The 18,633-nt window shown below is 39.3% G+C and overlaps 1 protein-coding gene across 5 annotated transcripts in view; it reads left to right on the top strand.

Moving 5' to 3' along the window:
* grm8a (glutamate receptor, metabotropic 8a) overlaps nucleotides 1-18,633 on the top strand; it is a 245,637-nt gene that overhangs the window by 102,535 nt on the left and 124,469 nt on the right. For all 5 annotated transcript variants that reach the window (XM_044108979.1, XM_044108980.1, XM_044108978.1 and 2 more), the window contains one exon: nucleotides 849-1,065. In XM_044108979.1, the coding sequence (XP_043964914.1) occupies nucleotides 849-1,065 (217 nt within the window). The remainder of the gene's footprint in view (nucleotides 1-848; nucleotides 1,066-18,633) is intronic.

Below are 18,633 nucleotides of genomic sequence, written 5' to 3'. Positions count from 1 at the left end.
GCACTGTAAACTATTTTGGGCTCATTATTTATATATTTATACATAAAATGTTATCCTTCTCGCACTTTGATTTGAAGTGAATGATTAATGGTGAGTTAAAGTCTTAATTTGTTATTTATCAAACCCAGCGCGGACCAATGCATTGATCGCGAAAGTCAGAGCCATTTAAATCTGTTTACAGCAAAGCTCCGGAGCCATCAAAAAGTCTCGCAAAATAGATCCCTAACCTTTTAAAATGGCAAGGGACAAGTGTAGACGGTGGATGGCAGAGATTTGAGATGAAGACCGAAGGGAATAGAGACAGTGAGTGATGATCTTCAGCAACATTCCAGTCACACACGCCATCTGTCTTAAACTCTTTACTCTGTAACCAACTGGATTTGCTACGTTCAGCAACTATAATGTATTGTGTCTGCGTGTGTGTATGCGAGTGTGTGGAAGACTGATAACCGACGGCCCTGGTGTTTGTGTGATTGGCAGATTAGTGTTACCCGATTGAATGCCACTGAGATGCGACTGTCATTGGTGTGTGCGTTTTTGTCAACGCTGACAGGTGCAGGCCCACCTCTACTGTCCCGCTCTGTCGGGGGAAAATCTATCTGCCTGTCAGCCAATGAACACCTTCGGCCTGTTTCGTCGCCCGTCAGAAGCAACACGTGTGTTTGTGTGTCTTCTGTCATTCTGTCGACTTTGTATTGGACGTCAGTTCCACTGTTTTTCCAATATCTCTCCTGCTCCTTCAGATCTTCTGTCTACTTTAAACTGTCACTCATGAAACAAGTATTTAATAAAGAAAAAATTAGGCCACTTTTTGTTTTCATGTCATCAGAGTCCTCTTTGTTCTCCAGATCCCCCAGATCAGCTACGCCTCCACCGCGCCGGAGCTGAGTGACAACAGCCGCTACGACTTCTTCTCCCGTGTGGTGCCGCCAGATTCCTACCAGGCTCAGGCCATGATGGACATCGTCACGGCGATGGAGTGGAACTATGTGTCCACGCTGGCCTCGGAGGGCAACTATGGGGAGAGCGGAGTGGAGGCCTTCGTCCAGATTTCCAGAGAAACTGGTAGGAAATTACATTTATTATAGCTTTTTTAAAAATTTTTCTTCCTTCTTGTGGGGAAAAACACCTTGACTTTTCCTTATTATATACGGTGCCCTGCAAATATATTCATCCTATGTTTATACTATGATTTTTATTGGGTCTGAGACGATGGAGCAAGACAAAGTAGGGTTGAGCTGTGAATTGAAAAGAAAAGGAATCCTAGTTTTTTTGTTTTTTTCTCTGTTTTGTGGGCTCCAGTGTCCCTTATATGAAAGTAGGCTGACAGGAAAGGGGGAAGGAGAGGGGTGAAGACATGCGGCAAACGTTGCTGAGTCCGGAAATCGAACCCGTGACGGCCGCGCCGAGGACCCAAGGCCTCCAAACGTGGGTCACACTATCCCCTACGCCACCACAGCACGCCCAGGAATCCTAGTTATAAATTAGGGATGCACAGTACAGTATGTCACAACTTTGTCATTAGAACATCACTGTAATCAGTATGGGGAGCTTAAACTGGAATATCATCCTGTTTTGGAAACGAAAGGCAAGCTATGTATTTTTGTTGATCCTCCCTGATTCAGTACTTACACAGTTTCTGCTACGAGTCCTTTCCACTGATTTCGGCCATTTTTGCAGCTCTAGAAAATGAAATGTTTGCTCATTGTTTTGTAAAAGTTGTTGTCGGACTGGATTGGAAATGTTCGTGAAGATGCATTTTAATATTGACTAGCTTCCCTGTATCGGAAGCAAATCACCCCCACATCATGATGCTGCCGCTAGCAGATGTCATAATGGAGATTGTGTGTTCATGGTGCCATGCATTGTTTTGATGGTAGTAAATGCAATGAAAGTTGTATATGCTTTTCGCTCAACTTAACAGCTGTACCCTTATCTGTGAAAATGGTATGGATACTTTGAAAGGGACTTCTTTTTGGTGTTGTTTGTGAGTTCATTAACATGACGAGACAACAGCTTTTTCCCCCCGATTGCTGATTGTGTTGCACTTATGTCAAATGCAGCATCATGAAGAAGGTTTCATACTTTCAAAATAATGAAGTTTGTTGTGCTTATAAACGGACGGTAGGGCTGAAGTTTACGATTTTTGAAAAGTCAAGTAGTGAGAGAGCTTTCAAAAACGTGATTAATTTTTCAAGGAGTCGTCATAGCAAACAGGCGAATTCTAGTAAATTTAAATATGCAGTCCGATGACGCTTGTTTGTTTGAAAACAGGCCTTATTTTATTCTGACGTAGCATTCTAATCTTCTAAGAAATCATGTTATGTTTTCATTAGCTGTATGTAAAATCATAACTAACATGACGAAAACATTAGACTGTGTGAAATTAGCAAATTAAGTTATTGAAATAAAAAGAACATTTCAATGACATTCACGTTTTTCTAGACGCATCTGTAAACAGTGTTTGGGTGCATTTCAGAATTTGCTTGTTCTTGTGCCTTTAAGCTCCAACTCCATCTCTGTTTTTTTTTTTTTTTCTTTTTTTTTCTTTTATGGTCTGCATTCCTATTTTAACGGTGCACAATTTTGTTCAAGCAATAACCTCATGCTGGCAAAGTTCACTGCCATGCATTCAGTGTTTGAGAATCGAGTCTTGACCTCCTGTTCTCAGCTGGATTACATTCTCTATTCCTTCTCCCATTGTTCCCGCCCTCTTTCTGGTTTCCACTTGTAATAAATACCACTGGATGGAAGTAAAATATTATAAAAGAGCTCTAAACGTCTCTTCTCACTGCTATAGTGATATGGTGATGCTTTAATTATATCAACAAACGCAAACTAACTGAATGAGATGCACGACAGTAGAGAATAAAGCATCTTCTAATTAGTATAAGTGATTCTTACAGCACACAGCTGCTTTATAGTGTGTGAAAAGCTCTTCTTTCTCAGTTGATTGAATCCCTGCAGCAATCTCAAGGCGGCAGGACTCATAATTAATGTGGCTTACAGTCATGGGAGCCTCGACTCCGTTCCAAGCGCTATTTCATGTTTCTTTTTTGACATTAATTACAGTGCAGATGTTGTTGTCACACGGTGTGACATGTTGTGACCACTTGTGACATGAGATGGAGTAAAAAGTAAAATCAGCCCAGAGTGATGCTGTCATTGTCAAGTTGATCCCACTGTTCCTTTTCCTCTCATTATTGCTGTCTCCGAGGCTGGCTGCAGATTCAGGCTGCTCGGTTTTTGCCACGGCGCTCTGTGCTGACAGCAGCTTTACTTTAGGAACCTCTTTCAATCTGTTGTGCTCTTGCCGTGCATTTTGTATCGCAGCGTGGCAGCTCTGATGTGATCGTATGAAAGCAAAATTATAGCCTTGCCAACTCCAAAATGGACTTCAGACGTATTGTTTTGTGGACTTAAGTGGGGTACTGTGTACCAGCGATTAAAGCTAGGTGAAGCTTCATGTGATATGGTGTGTGGCAATCATGAAATATTATGACTTTCAGTCAAATCGAAACTGGTCTGAAAGAAAATTTGTGGTTGCACAGTTGAAATGAATAATAGTGAGGCTAGAGTATTTACATTTACATATTCAACATAGAATCATAAGATAGAAACTTCCATTGAAAATGAAAGACTATATTACAACTAGCCAAAAAAATAATCCCAACCGTTTAGTAATCTCACTCATCTGCTCTGTAATGATTGACAAGAAAAACCATTACAAGTTCTGCATGTCCAAAACAGACTGGAATGTTAATTTGGACTTTGTGTAGCTGTTTAAATTGATCCAAAGTATCAATAATTAAAAGCATGCCTCTGTTGGTGAATGGAAAACTCTAATTAATATTTGGTTAATGATTTGGGTCAAGGCTAAAACTTACCGTTCAACTTTTCATTACAGCTTTTTAAAAGTCTCTAGATATTTTTATTTGAACGAGATTCGATATTTTCCTCATCATTTGGCATCATGTATGAATCTGAATCGATACCCCTCTTGTTGAATTCAATTATAAAACAAAAAAACAGAAAAAAATAAGCTACATATCATAATATGCTGGAGTTAAGTTAAAATACTCCAGCTTTGAAATGGAAGAAAAACATGTTTCATATAATTTCTATAGATGCAGGGAGCCTTTAGTTTTAATAAAAGTACATTTCTCTCGGTTTCCACTCATCATGAAGGCCTTCTGCGAATCCTAGATAAGTGTTAATTAGTGTGTTGAAAGTCTGTGAAAAGTCAGACTGATGAATGGATACAATAAGGAATGAAGCATCAAAATAGGTTGAGAAGGATTAAAAATATAAATATAAACCATAATCACTAAACACGGACACTTCTAATGTACCATGTCTTGGTACAATTCAGCTGAAAAATAAATATTTGCTAAAAGTATACCTTTTAACTAATGCTTATGATACATTTGATTCAGTTGCAGTATTCTTGACTTCAAACCCGCTATTAATTGTAATGCATCTTGTTGGCATCAGGTTTGGTTTCTATTATGTTTTCCAGTTATCTTGGAGTTAACAGTTGGATTTTCCCGTTAGCCACGATCCCTGAAGAGCTTAAAAATGTATTTGCCTATTCTGGTCTAAAGCAAAGAACTGCCTAACTAAAACTGCACAAGCAATCGACTAAATTTTCAATTAATTCGGAGGACTGCATTCATGAAGCTGAGTGGCAGAGCAGCGGAAAAGATAGAATCACAAAGAGATGGATCACTTGTCTGTTTTGATTAAAATTTCAAAAGCCCGCTTGATCTCTGCACTCTGGAGAGCATCAAGCTGCACGAACGCAGCCTCAGATCAGTTTATGAAATTATCCGGGCGGTGTTGACGGATCAAAATGCTGTCTGTTTATGTTTCAAATGTTTATCGGAAACCCACCACGCCGGGCACAGACAAATATTTACAGACTGACAGAGCTAAAGACGGTTAAAGAATCCATTTGAGGGGATGTCAGTCGAGATCCCTCTCTTTTGATCTAGTTTGATCACTTTTTCCTTCCCTTCAGCCTTCCCCAGTATCACTATTTTTATTGTTTTTTTTTCTTCTCTGCACTGTTTCTGTGCTGCCCTCAAGATGACAGCACTGTGCGTCTCTTCTGTGGTCTGTGTGTCCATCTTTGTCTGCCCGCGTCTCTGGAGCCGCCGCACCCGAGGCCATACGCTGCGACAGTCAGCACATAGATATTTTCTGTGGTGTCAGATCTCTGGATATGTGCAAAGCAGTGTTGGGCATTAGTGTGTCTTTGTGGAGTGGAGGACATTGTAGCCTATTTTCTTTTCGTTTTTTTTTTTTTTTACACTGGAGGGGGTAGGTGCTATGACAGCAGTCAGTCGGTTGTTTGCTCTGCAGCTCTGGAGATGTAAAGCCAACCGAGAGGATGAAGGGACAGCGGCGCTGGCAAAACATTGAAGAACATGACGGCGTGAGAAAGATTGAAAAGTAACAAAAGGAAGACTTTAAAGTGTGCTTCTGTAACTAATATGCAACACAAGCTGTATGCGAAATGAGACTGAAGAGGGAGGACAAAAATAAAATAAGAAAGAGGAAAATCCCAAGCGCAGACATTTTTTTTTTCTAAAGCACATATCATCCATGCAGGGTTAACCTTCACCGTATATTACGCCACATGTGATTAGAAGAGTTTTTGTTTTTCCTCGATCCGAGCTAGAAGATTCTCTATAATAACAATTTTCAATCCTTTCTTTTCCACTAAATAGTTTCTTTGTAATGAGGCAGCTTAACGGTGAGAACATGTTGGAGGTTATGTTTATGTTGGTTTTGAAATCATCCAAAGTCGTTTAGTGTATTTTTCTCTTGGAGAGACATCCGTGTGCTCATTATGAAGCTGCAGCTAACCTGAGCAGATTGTTATGATCCATTAACGGCCCTTTATCCATGAATGTTGCTGGCTAATAATCGACGTAATCTTTCACAGAAAACATGAGCAGCAGCTGCATTCTGTTGCTACCAGCCTTGTTTCACTCTTCATTATTTGAGGCTAATTTTTTTTTTTTTACTATAATTAAAGTCTGTTTTTCTGCAATGTAAATGTCACTTCAGACACATTTTCTGTCACTTCCTGAAATATATTCTGCTAAGCGTGTAATATAGGTGATTATATTTCCTTTTGTTTTAAAGTACTTCTGCTTACTACCTTATGAGTCAGTTTAAGTTTTCAGTTGTCTTTGACAGTCTTTCAGCAGGACAGTTTGATTTTTTTTTTTTCCCCACTCTACCTTCCTCAAGCCAATTGTGAGAACATCTTTGGCCCGCAGCCCTCTTCAGGAGAGCTTAGAGATCTTCTTTGAAATTAAATCATACATCCTGCCTTGGCTTCTTCCAAAGCCTTTATTTTGTGGTGAAGAAATTGATTTCTATGTAATTTTTTTATATATATATAAGCTTGGACTCACTGTGTGTGTTCAGTTTTGAAAAATCACAATTTCACAAAAACCTAATTTACATTAAAAAAAAAAGAATGCTCCACCATGTTTCCTCCCCCACCATTTACTATGGGTATGGTGTTTGCTTGATAAAACTCAGCATTGTTGTTGTACCCAGCAAACGTAAGAATTGTGACCTACTTTTATTTCATCATACTTATTCCCTTTAACAGTTCGGAGGGTTATTTTTGTAGGTCTGGGTGTTTTCTCTGGAGGAAAAAAAGGCTTCTCTCCTCCCATCCCACTGCCTTGTCCAGAGATATGAAGAATTCAGGATATTGTTGTTGCACAGCCAGCACTTGCAAGAGCAACGGCCAACAATTTGGCCATTGCTCTTGCAAGACAGCCTCCCTGATCAGAGTGTCTTGTCTTCTTACACATTTCAGTGAAACATAATTCTCCAACTAAGTTATTGCAGCTTTGATTGCTATGAGTTAACCAAAGGCTTTCTGAGAGAAAATATCCTGATCTGGCCATTTCCAAATGATTAGGAGTATGCAAACTTCTCAATAAATGACATCTGTGGAAAATAAATATATGTATAAAACTCTCTCCACCAATTCCAAGGCTATGAACCTCAGTGTTGCAACAGCACTCCTGCTCTTCAGGAGCAGATGTGGTCACTTTTCTTTGTGTCTAGACTCCCGGATGGATTCTGTAACCCCCGCGCAAACAGCCACGGGAATTTCAAGGCGATTATGTTGTGATTAAAGTGTATTAATTGCGAGGCAATCTGATTACTATCACCAGTCAGCCATAGAAATTGGTGTGTAATTTTTCACTTATTTCTCGACGGTGTGGATGTAAAAGAGAGCATTTTCATGATTATGTACGTGCATTGTAATCAGCTGAAGGGTTCCAGAGGTGCTCGGTGTTTATTAGCGTGAGTCAAACTTCCCCAGAGTGTGACGTCTTAGGTGCTTGTTCAAGTTTAGTGATTGTTGCTTGACTCCTGGCCCATTCTTCCTCTTTACTATGAACCGCCGTAAGAAAATAAAAATAGTTGCCATTTAAACATACTCTTTGAAACTGGTCATGTCCTACTTGCATTTGCTCCTGCACAGCTGCAGTGCTATGCCTCTCCCATGAGAAGTTTGTAAGGATCTGTGCACGACTAATTTTTCAGCCGAGCTCCCGCAGTAGTCAGCAGTATCTTTATTTTGCAAGAGCTGCTTTAGGGGAAAGCTGGAAATAGACTTGGTATTTAAGTTGCAGGGACGAATGAATCAATTCAAAGCCTGGATGCTCTCATTGATCCCATCAACTTCCACTCAGTTGATATGCTACAAGATCAGAGATTTAGCCTCTACATTGGTACTGAATGTTAAAAATGAATTTATATTGCCTTTGCATTGCAAAATTCTACAACAGAAAGTGCATTCCTAGAGTTGCCTTATCTCATCACCTAGTGTTGGCAATTGCTTGTGCTTCAGTGACCTCCCGTCTTGGGTGACAAATACTCCTTGCCCCCTTTTATGAGTTCAATTGGACTATTTGTAGTCGCAGTAAGATGGCAAATGATGTGAAAATCTGGACTGAAGTGTTCAGAGATTCTAGCTCAAAGCATGGGAAAGTGCAACAAATGGAAACTGGCAACTTAGGCAGGGAACATATTGTAAAATTCAGTTCCCTAGCTATCGCAGTGAAGAAAAATAACAGCTACACCATTGGACTTGCATTCAAATTATTAGTCAAGAAGTGTGAATGCTTGAAGGGAACTATTACGGAAACTAAATTAGCATAATTTCATCACCTGATGTAAAAAGATTCCTCAACGCTTCCGGTTTTTAGAAACAAAATAATCAGAGCTGTGAAAGGCACCAGCTATTCAGGCAAAAATCTTTAGATTTTCTATGTTAATTGATGATTGTCGATAGTTTCACGTGAGACCATTGTTTGTTGTCAAATATGTAATAAAGGGGAAAATGTGTCCCAAAAAATGCCCTCTACATCATGACACAGACCATCAGCTGAAACCATGGATTAGAGATCCAAAATCTAATTGCAATTATCTGTTTCAGAAATGTTTTGAGGCAATATTTAGTAGAAGGTCACATTTTTAATGTCAGTCACTCACAATCTATTCGGCCAGTCCAATCAACTAAATTTCCTTGTTGTATTTCTTCAGCAGTTGAGCTGTTAAACTCAGAGAATGGCAAGAACTTAATGATAAAAAAGGGAAATAAACTGGAAAATGAGAATTGATCATAACTGATACAATCATTGCAATTTTCAGCTCTAACATCAACATAAAATATTTTTGTGATATCCAGCAGTTGATTTGAAGTGAATTTGAATTATTTTACTATTATTTTTTTTTTTACATAAAATTTTGATCTTACCATCGTAATCTTGCAGCAGAAATCGAGTCTTATTGAACTGGCGAAAGTGTTTCTATTTGTATGTGCCTGTATGTCATTTTGTGTGAATTCTAGCCACAGTTTCCTGTTTTTTTTATGGTTCTTTTTCAGACCGTCATTTGTAAATCTGAGTGATGATTGTGTCTGAAAACCCCTAGCAGGTTATGAAATATTCAGACCAGCCTGTCTGGCATCAACAGCCATGCCATGTTCAAAGTAACTTCAATCCCCGCTCTCCCTCATCCTAACCATTGGTTTAAACTTCAGGAAGTTTCCTTCATTACAATTCGTCGAGTCGCTATTTGCAAACAAGCAACAAAACGGTGTGCCTAATAAAGTGGCCAGTGAGAGTAAGTTTCCAAAGGTCAAACAAAGTAGATGAAAAGTGAAATCCCAACATGCGGTCATGTGGGACTTTGTGGTTATGAAAAGAGACAGCTTCTGACAGAAATCTTAGCTTGTTAAACTCAAGTGTTGCTCAGACGTAATGTTGTTGCGCTAATGACTCATTTCTTTTCCATGGCTTCTCTTCAAGTGTTCAATCATCCCGAGCTTAATCCAGTAATACCTTTTGCTTGACCGTGCCCACATCCTGACACATATTCACCGTGACTTCTGCAGCATATTCAGCATGTATGCTTACACCCGCAGCTATGGGTTTGCAGTCAAGCAGAACTAGTAGCAGCCACAGCTCAGTGAGCATGTTCCAAACATGTTTATTCATCATTAATAACCGTTCATGGACTTTGTGCAACATAAAATGAATCGTGTGCATCTGTACACAATAATAATAATAATAATAAAAAAAAGATTATGAAAGGTTAATGAACAAATAACACAAAGGTCAAGTGTGGAGCGTGGGTTCAAGGGAAGAGCTGTGGGAGGAACCGCTGTAAAACATGCATAATGTCACATCTTACATTAGACAATATGGCTTTAGAGAAGCAGTGTCTTCATTTTATTACCAGAGCAGTTCATAAAAATAAAAAAAAAGTAAAAAATCACGATGCCACTCCACCGTTGACCCTCTGTGTGGCAAACACAGCAGATGAGACTGATCCTAAATCAAAAGTGTGTGGATTTGTCCACTGTAAAACAAGAGGTGGCAGCCAAACACACCAAAAACATCTTCTAAATCAAGCCTCTGCCTCTTTGTCCCTCCCCCCCACCCCCTTTTTTTTTTCTACTTCCTGCCCTCCTGGTGGAATCCAGTTGGAATTTAAACCACCAGATCTACATTCAGGCTCGCTGCAGGACGACTATAAAGGGATGTGGGAGTGGATAAGAGGAGGAAAGAACAGAAGCATCAAGTAAAATCCTCGCATTAGTGACTGTGGTTGGAAATCTTTGGGTGGAGGAATTAAGAGGAAGTGAACTCACTGGTTCAGGAGTCGCCTCTCTGCGACTCTGCCAGCTTTGCAGAAGCTTAGAAGGCAGGGCTTGGAAATGGGAAGGAAATGAGCGGGAGAGAGGAAAAATAATTAAATGTTTATCTCCCGATTCATTTAATTAGTTCTCTGGCTCTTCAGTAATCTTCAGCCTTTTTGCTTAGCTTTGCCTCTTTTAGTGTGTCCTGTCAGGGCACCTGTGCTCCTCCGCAAGGGAGGCGATCCTTGTCATTATCAAAGTCTTGCTGCTGGTTGATCTTGTTTTATTCAGGGGTAGCAAACAGGGAATACACCATTATCTACCAGATATTAACATCCACTGTGATATTTTTTTTTGACCTTGCAGTCAGCCATTTTTACACTGCCTAAATGCCAGAATAAGATTTATTTATCTTGGTTTTTTTCACTTTAGAAGTTGTTGTCCAGTTCCTTAGCATTAGATAGAATTGCCTTTTCAGTTTATTGAATTGGGTAAACATTTTTGCAATCCTTCGATAGTTTCCTGGCAACATCTCCTTCTGAGTGAAATGGCATCACCGAGCCAGTTATGTTGGCCACAGTGTAGCTATGCTCACGTTTCTTTTTGATCCATAAAACTCAAATGAAAGATTTATGACGACCATCTCAAAACGCTGACTGTGTTGTCCTAAAGCCACTTCAGCACTTTTGTGTCAAAGTTTTAACTCGTCTTGAGATGTTGCTTTAATATTTCGACATAACGTTCTTTGCTCATTCAGCCATCGGCTTTGATGGCGCACACACAATATAATTCTGTCACCGCCATACTTTGCAGTCTGTCATAGGCTTGCAAGCTTCACCATATTTCCTCCAAATATGACAATGCAACTGGTCGTTATAGCCAAACGCTTGAACTTTACCTTCACATTAAAGTATTGGTCCCTAGGTGCACCTGAAAACTGTAATATTGTGTTATTTCTTGTGTTTTTCCTCTCCGAGTTACTTTTCACACAATGTGAGAGGAAGACTCCTTCCACCCTCCCACACCAGATTCAGCTAGCATCTTCACAAGCTCTTCGGCTTTCGTTCTGCAGTTGCAGTTCTTACCAACACATGTACAGTTTGTGGTTCAGTTTTGCCGTCTCCTTTCGCTTACGTTTATAGTTGGATATAATTATTTGAACAGATGAATATGGCACTGTTGGGCATCTGAAAAATTGTACTCGATGATAACCCAAAGCGGATGGAGGAGGTCCACAATTTTCTCTCTGATATATTTTCTGATTTCTTGAGGTTTTTATTTTTCACGATGTCTCAAGTGGAGATTTTGTGTTTTGAGTTGTTGCATCCGATACATTTTAATATTTGCCTTTTGATGAACTCAAATGGTGTGATTTAGCCATACGTTTATCCGGCTGTTTCCGTAAAAGTATATAAACTTTTAAACGTGGAAGAAGAAAAGAAAAAGAAATGATTTTGGTGAACTTGTAGCCTGTATAAATCAACTATTTTTACAGGATACATAAATGTGATTCAACTGTGTCTATCTCTAATCTAAAAATAATACTAACAATATTAGGTTTGTATTAATTGACTGGAAAAAAAAAAATTTTCATGTCCTGTTATCCATAAATACCTTGACAACGGAGCAAAATTCTAACAACAAAGCACACACACAAGCTTTAACTCGCTCAACTGACAGTGAATGTCTCCTGGGTTGAATTTGCGCTCAGTTTCTTGTCCTTGATTACACTTTCCTCACAAATTAAGACTTATTTATCACCACACTCACCGACACACACAAACTTCAGCTGCACACATCGGCCCATCCATTTGTTACTAATTACAGCAGCCATGGTTTTCATCTCAAGGTGAAGCTGCCTTTGTTTTGTGAAGGGGCCGAAACACTCTCTGCTTTTAGATGTTTGTTTTTTTCTTTTTAATATTGTTTATTTTTACCCTATTTGCTATGCTTCTGAACGTTTGAGCCGAAAGGTTGCAAGTGTGACTTTAAGTTGAGCTGCTGCTGCATTCATTGCTGTTGGTGTTTTTAAAAACATGTTTTATTGTGAAGAATGAAACGATATAAAACTATATCTAGAGTAACATATGTATAGAAATAAAATCTTTATCAAATTGTGAAGTTATTACACTTAGTTTGTAAACATGTACTGAACTAATTTGACATATCAGATCGCTTTCTTGACCTTGATTACATTGTTTTGTTTTGCTTCATGAGGAAAACAAGGATGCTAGCTTTGTGTTCACTAAATACATAAATGAGAGCACATATAAATCTGATACACCGGTAAAGCACTTCAACGCACCTACATTTTTAGGTGTTTACAGCTGTTGTGTGAAAAAATAAATAAAATAAAATCGTTAAACTCTCTGCCTTTTGTTTCAGCTCCAGGATAAAAAGCTGAAATTTTAAAAGTAAAATCCCTGTTTTCTTAAATAAAAATGCAAAACTACATCAATTTATCAGTCAAATATTAATATTTATTATTCCCAACAGTGTGAAATGATATTTTGTTGATGTTGTCTGAAAAAAAAAAAAAAAAGAGTCCAGATTCTGTAATGGAGTTTCTGGCCTTAGCCTTACACTGCCCGTCTTTCACGGTGGGACCCGGCTGTATCTATTAGACGTTAACAGCCCTCTGTGGATGGCATTAGTTTTGCCAGAGGTCATCAAGGTAATTATTACCCTAACAGCGAAGTGAATTTCACCCCATCCAGTCGAAAAAGCCATTTTCAGCAATCTTCCCTGTAGCCTCCCCAATAAAACATCCAATAGAGAGAGAGAGAGAAAAAAAAGGTGCTCATTCCCATTAAACTCTGTGACAGCTTGCTGTTTTTGACCTGCAAACCTACTTTAGCATTTTCGAGCCGGTCGCACTGATTTGTTGGACTTTAAAGGAACAGAAAGCAGCTACGATAGCTGGCTTGTCGGTATGGTTGCCAAGAAAATTTCAGCATGCGGTGGAAGAAAATGGGAATCTCTTCTTCACATCTCAGACTTCCTGATGAGCTGACGTTTGAGAGTTGCTCAGCGTTTACCAGAGGCTAAATGCTCCAGCTGTACAGCTGGCCGGAGGGAAAAGTGCTTTGGAGCCTGTGCTGTATTTTGAACTGTGCCTCAGTTACATGTACAGAGTCCATTTCAGCTCCAGTGGTTTTCTTGACAGAGGTGAGAACTCCTCATATTCCCTTATGACGGAGCAGGAGAAGGTGCCGGGCAGACAGAGGAACAGACAAAGAGAAGAAGAGAGAGAGAAATTGAGCATTAGTGCACGCTAGTCTATGTGTGCTCACCCTCCATTCTCTGTCCCTGTTTGGCCTCTTCAAGCCAACCAGCAGATAAGCCTGAGAGAAAAAAAAGCAAGAAGAAGAAGAAAAAAAGACGTCTGTACCTGCAAAGCCCCAAAAGTAATTTCAGCTGTATCACTGCTCCAGTTGGTACACATGCGCATCTGGGCTTGCACAGCATCTGTCAGGTGGCGACGTTTGTGTGTTTCAACTGTGATGTCGCGTGCGCATAGACGTGTGGTTTTAATGTGTGTACTTACAACGGCGAGTGCATCTGTGCACCTCAAAAGCACTTTGAGGCATCTTCCGCCAGTGTTCCACTTACTGTCCTTTATGTTTTAATTATTTTTCCAGTTTTTTTTGTTGGTTTGTTTTTGTCCTCTCCATTGTACCTACAGTGATACTCTGGGGTCATGGATATAATAAATGTTAAGAACCACTAGCACCACTCTGAGCAGCGCTGGCCACCTTTAGAGTAAATAATTGTTTAAATCTAAAACCTGAGGTGCTTTAAGAGTTCAACAGAGCTTCTACTGAAAACTGCATGAATCCAGAAGACGAGATCGGTGTTAGAGGCTTTTAGAACTCATTTTTGCTGCCTCAGAGAAGACTTGAGAATGTTGCAGCAAATATTAATAGAGTAGGACAGAAATAAAAAAGAACTGTTTGCAAGAGACTGTAGACAGCTTAGTCACAGGTTCCTCCTCCCCACCCCCAGCAGGACAACAAGCCTTAACATAGAACCTAATGTATAGTAAAATGTTGGATAAAACATATTCATGTGTTGGAATAAAACTTCGGACATAAATCTAGTGGAGAGTAGGTCTCTAGCTGTCAAAAGCTTGTACACTAAAAGGCTTGTGGTGGTAATTGCAGTGAAAGATGGTTCTGCAAAGTGTTGACTTGGAGGGAGGGGTGTGTGGGGCTGAGTGCATTGTGGAACACTTCTCAGACTTTTATTCATAAAATGTGTGAAACCAATTTATCGTTTTCCTTCCACTTCACAATAATGCACTATTTTGTGCAACAGCAGGTGCTATGGAGAAGCTTGCGGTTCGCCCGTGCTGTGAAACGACCACGGGTCACTTCGTTTCTCTGCAACAGCTACGACGTACCCGACAATTACCAACAGCGTGGTTAATAAATATATGGGTAGTCACTGGCTTTTCATTGACACAATACAAAAACAAGACGACTGCAAGCTGTTTATGGAGAGAGAAACCTAGTCTGCAGCGCAAAAGAAAAGAAAAAGTCAACTACGGGCAACAGAAGGGAAGTTTTTTCACCAAAGCATACGAAGAGGGTAAAGGAGCTAATATTTCTGGCGCTGTCCAGACTACTCGTTCTTAGAGGTTTAATGCAAGAAGTCCACGGGTACCGTTTCCGTTGTCCAGACTTCTTGCCAGGACAAATATTTTTCTTTCCAACAAAACAACAATACGCTCACAGCTCACATATAACATGAGTGGACAAAGATGTAGAGATCAATTATTGGAAGTCTACAAATGTGTTTTATGAAGCTGTATGAAATATGTAATCTAAGTTTTATTTTTCCAACTAGCCCTACAGCTCATTTGTTTCCAGGATGTCAAAGCTTTCCATCGTCTTAGGGCTTTTTTTTTGATTGATTGATTTATAATTCCCATTCATATTGATTTACATAGTTTCTGCATGTGTAAAAATAAGTGGCTGCATAGTGTAGATATAAATGTTGAGCTACAGATTGTTGCCTGACCACCATTGGACTAGTTGGTTAGAAAGTTAATTCTTTGCAAATAAAGCTTATATAGGAAGAAAATCGTAGTACATACCAAAGTTTGGACCGCCTCATTTTTGTCAATGTCTAAAAGTAACACATTTGATTAGTCATTTCTGCATTTGTTCTTTTCTTCAGTCCATCCCTCCATTGTTTTATCACATCCTTTCATCATTTGGTTGTACCTTCAATTCTATCCATCCTTGGGGTTTCCCTCCCTTTTATTCGTTTTTGGGTTGCTGCTTTTTTTTGTTTATCCTTCCTTGTGTTATTCCCACTTTACACTCTGCCCTTAGGTTGTTCCACCTTTCCAATCCATCCTCAGATTCTTTTTTTTTCCTCTTTCCTTTAATTCTAAGGTTGTTCCTCCATTTTTGCTCTTGGTTGTTCTTGTCGTCCTTCCGTTCTTTGATTGTTCCTGTCTATCCTCTGTTCTTTCTTCCTTTATGCCAAGCTCTTCTGACTTGAAGTTCCTTTTTGTCTTTCACGCCTTTCTTTCTTAAGTACTTATCATTGCTCTTTATGATTACTGTGGAAAATAACTTTTGTATTTACATTAAAATGGGGCAATATAACAGAGTTTTAAAAATTATGAGCCTGGATACATCTGAAACTTTGACGTGAAAATGTTCTGGATCTCCATGATTGTGTTCAGCTTTATTGCCTTTTGGCAAATTGTCATAAGCACTGGATACTGGGAAACTTAAGTTTATTACAATCCCTTTAGCTGCTTTAGAAACAAACATTGTACACTTTGATTCATAGTTTCACACCAGACCAGTTACTTTCCCAGCAATCACCCTGCTGCTGTTTTCAAGGAACAGCCAGTATATATTCAAATTGGCAGGTGGTAAACTGTCTTCATTTGTGAAATTCTCTATAATCTAAAGTGAATTTTGCTGCAGCTTTACTCCTCTATCAAATCAGGTGTGCGGCACCCAAGGAATTTCCACCTGGTAGAGCAGATTACTGGAGTTACTTTGGGCATTTTCTGCTATGTTTTGCCACAAGGCTAATAAATCAAACTTGGATTACTGTAAACACGGGCCTGGATGTCTGATTTTATTGTCCATGTGTCCTCTTATTTTGTATTTACGAAAAAGTCTATTACAAGTTCACACCCACGCACACGCATGCAGGGACACAAGGGCCAACAGGCTGATGGATGGGGAGCTGGCAGAGGCTGATTAGCAGGGAGTGAAGGGGGCAGAATTACAACTCTGTCGGCTTTGCAATTGCATTGTTGCTTAGACAACGATCCATGTCGGGATGCTGGGATGAGGGAAAAGTAATCAATGATCTCAATCTTTCTCAGTGTCTGTTTATTTCTATGAAACCAGCCCTAGTCTCTCTGACTCATTCCACTGTTCTTCCTACTTTCCCCCCTGAAACACACTTTGCTTTTCACTCGTTGGCCTACCACCCTCTGGCACCTCCTCACTCTAATTGAAGGGATTAAAGCATTAGCTTGTTCATCAGTAAGTTCCTCTTTGTCTTGCTTTATCCATATTTTCTCTTGTACTGTTGTAATTGGCCCTAAAAATTCTTACCCGTTTAGTAGAACAGAAGCACTTTTTTTTTTTAAAGTTGATCAGATCTATGAACTTTTCACTAACGTTTTACTACATTGTGTTTTTACTGAGGTATAAATATACCTTAACAGAATTAAATTCCACTTAGCTACAGTCAGAAGAAGACTAGAAAACATAACATAAGTATGGTAGAGCTGTTAATTTTAATATGGCAGCAAAAGAATGAATGCAGTACCTACTACTGAGTTTAGAAATGTCTGTGACAAACCAGGTTGTTTGAAGGTTAATGTTTAGTTGGTTACAATACACAGTTAGTATTGTGTGGGAAGTAAACCCAATCAATCTCACTCAACTGCTGCACAGAATGTTGTCTTGGGATCATTAAGTCTTCATAACTATTTGATGGTTTCCACATAAAGAACTGATTGTTGGGTATAAACCATGGGATGAAACAAGTAGAGACTGGTAAAAACTCTGAATCACAGAATACACATTGAGGACTAACTCTTGTGACAACACAGCTGCACAGCTGGAATCCCCGAGCTTCTGTGGAAAATAATCTGAGCCTTCACTGTCTAACCTGAGATGTGCAATTCCAGAAGAATTTTGTAAAATTCTCATAGGCCCTCGCCAAAAGCTTGCGGAAAAGCCTTCAGTGCTATTTTTCCAAAATTGGAGTCAGCATCATAGGAGATGGATTAAAAAATGGACATATAACATTTTAAAATTTTTGGCAAGATTGTTTAAATGGCATTGGGGACAGTAAAAAAAATATGTGAGGTGTAATTCCCCTGCTCAAAATAAAGGCGGGGTTCTGTTTGATTATGCTGCATTAAACGTATCAGTCTATCCCTTGTGTATCTTATGTTTAGAGCCAATCTTGGAAAGCCACAAAACAGAATTAAATCTCTGCCTTTTGTGGCACCACAGTCAGCTTGAACAGTTTTCTTTTTTAATCTCATCCTTCAGAGTACGACAATATAGAAGATGGTGATAAAAAATAACAAACAACTACCCAGAGATCATAAATACCAGAATATAATAACTTCCATGCAGCTTTTGTGAGCAAAAATCTCCAAACCATTTCTGCACACAATTCAAGGAAATAGGAGATAAGTGAAGGATGATAAATATGAAACTTGATTTAGAAGTGAGCCACTGCTGAACACTTCCCTTGTCGGCTTCCAGTCTTTGTTTGCAGCTTTCGAAAGTTTCCCTTTGCTCCTTTTGCCTCAACTTATTTCCAGAATACATTGTTGGGACATTCTTGACAGGTCAAGATGAAATAATTAGCTGCAAATCGAGATTAAAAAATGGCAAAGGGAAAGAAAGAACAGCCATTTAAAATTTAAATTCAAAATAGAAGATATAATAACATTCGAATAAAGATTGACTAATCCAAAACTTCATTATGTACTTCATATTCCCTACAAAAGCAGTTTCCAACTGTTCAGACCTAAAATGAGTTTGAAAAGAAATGAAAAGAAAAAGTCATTGGAATCTGACCCATTCAAGTGCTGTGCTTTTCTCACTTTGGCTGCCCTTGTATTTACATCTAAATGGTGGGTTGATGGTGACAGGTGGTGCCGACCCAATTACATGACACAAATGGTGGCGGAACCTGACAAATGAAGGCTTTGACTGGGTCTTGGAGGCCTTTCCAACACTATGTGCTGTGACAAACATGTAGCTGTGTTTCCACAGGTTCGACCCTTGACAAAGTAATTTATTCCCACATATGAGCACGGAGCCACGGATTCAAAACATTTCAGCACTTATCCCAGCCTTCCCCATTTTTCACTCCAAAATGAAACCGTTATTATTCAAAAGAGAAATAGGAATTTATGCAGGCTTAGACACAGCCTTACATCT

Source organism: Gambusia affinis, linkage group LG23 (genome assembly GCF_019740435.1).
Source record: "Gambusia affinis linkage group LG23, SWU_Gaff_1.0, whole genome shotgun sequence".
In the NCBI taxonomy this organism is placed as follows: Eukaryota; Metazoa; Chordata; class Actinopteri; order Cyprinodontiformes; family Poeciliidae; genus Gambusia; species Gambusia affinis.
The sequence above is the reverse complement of the archived record's forward strand: the minus strand, read 5'-3'. Positions and strand labels throughout refer to the sequence as shown.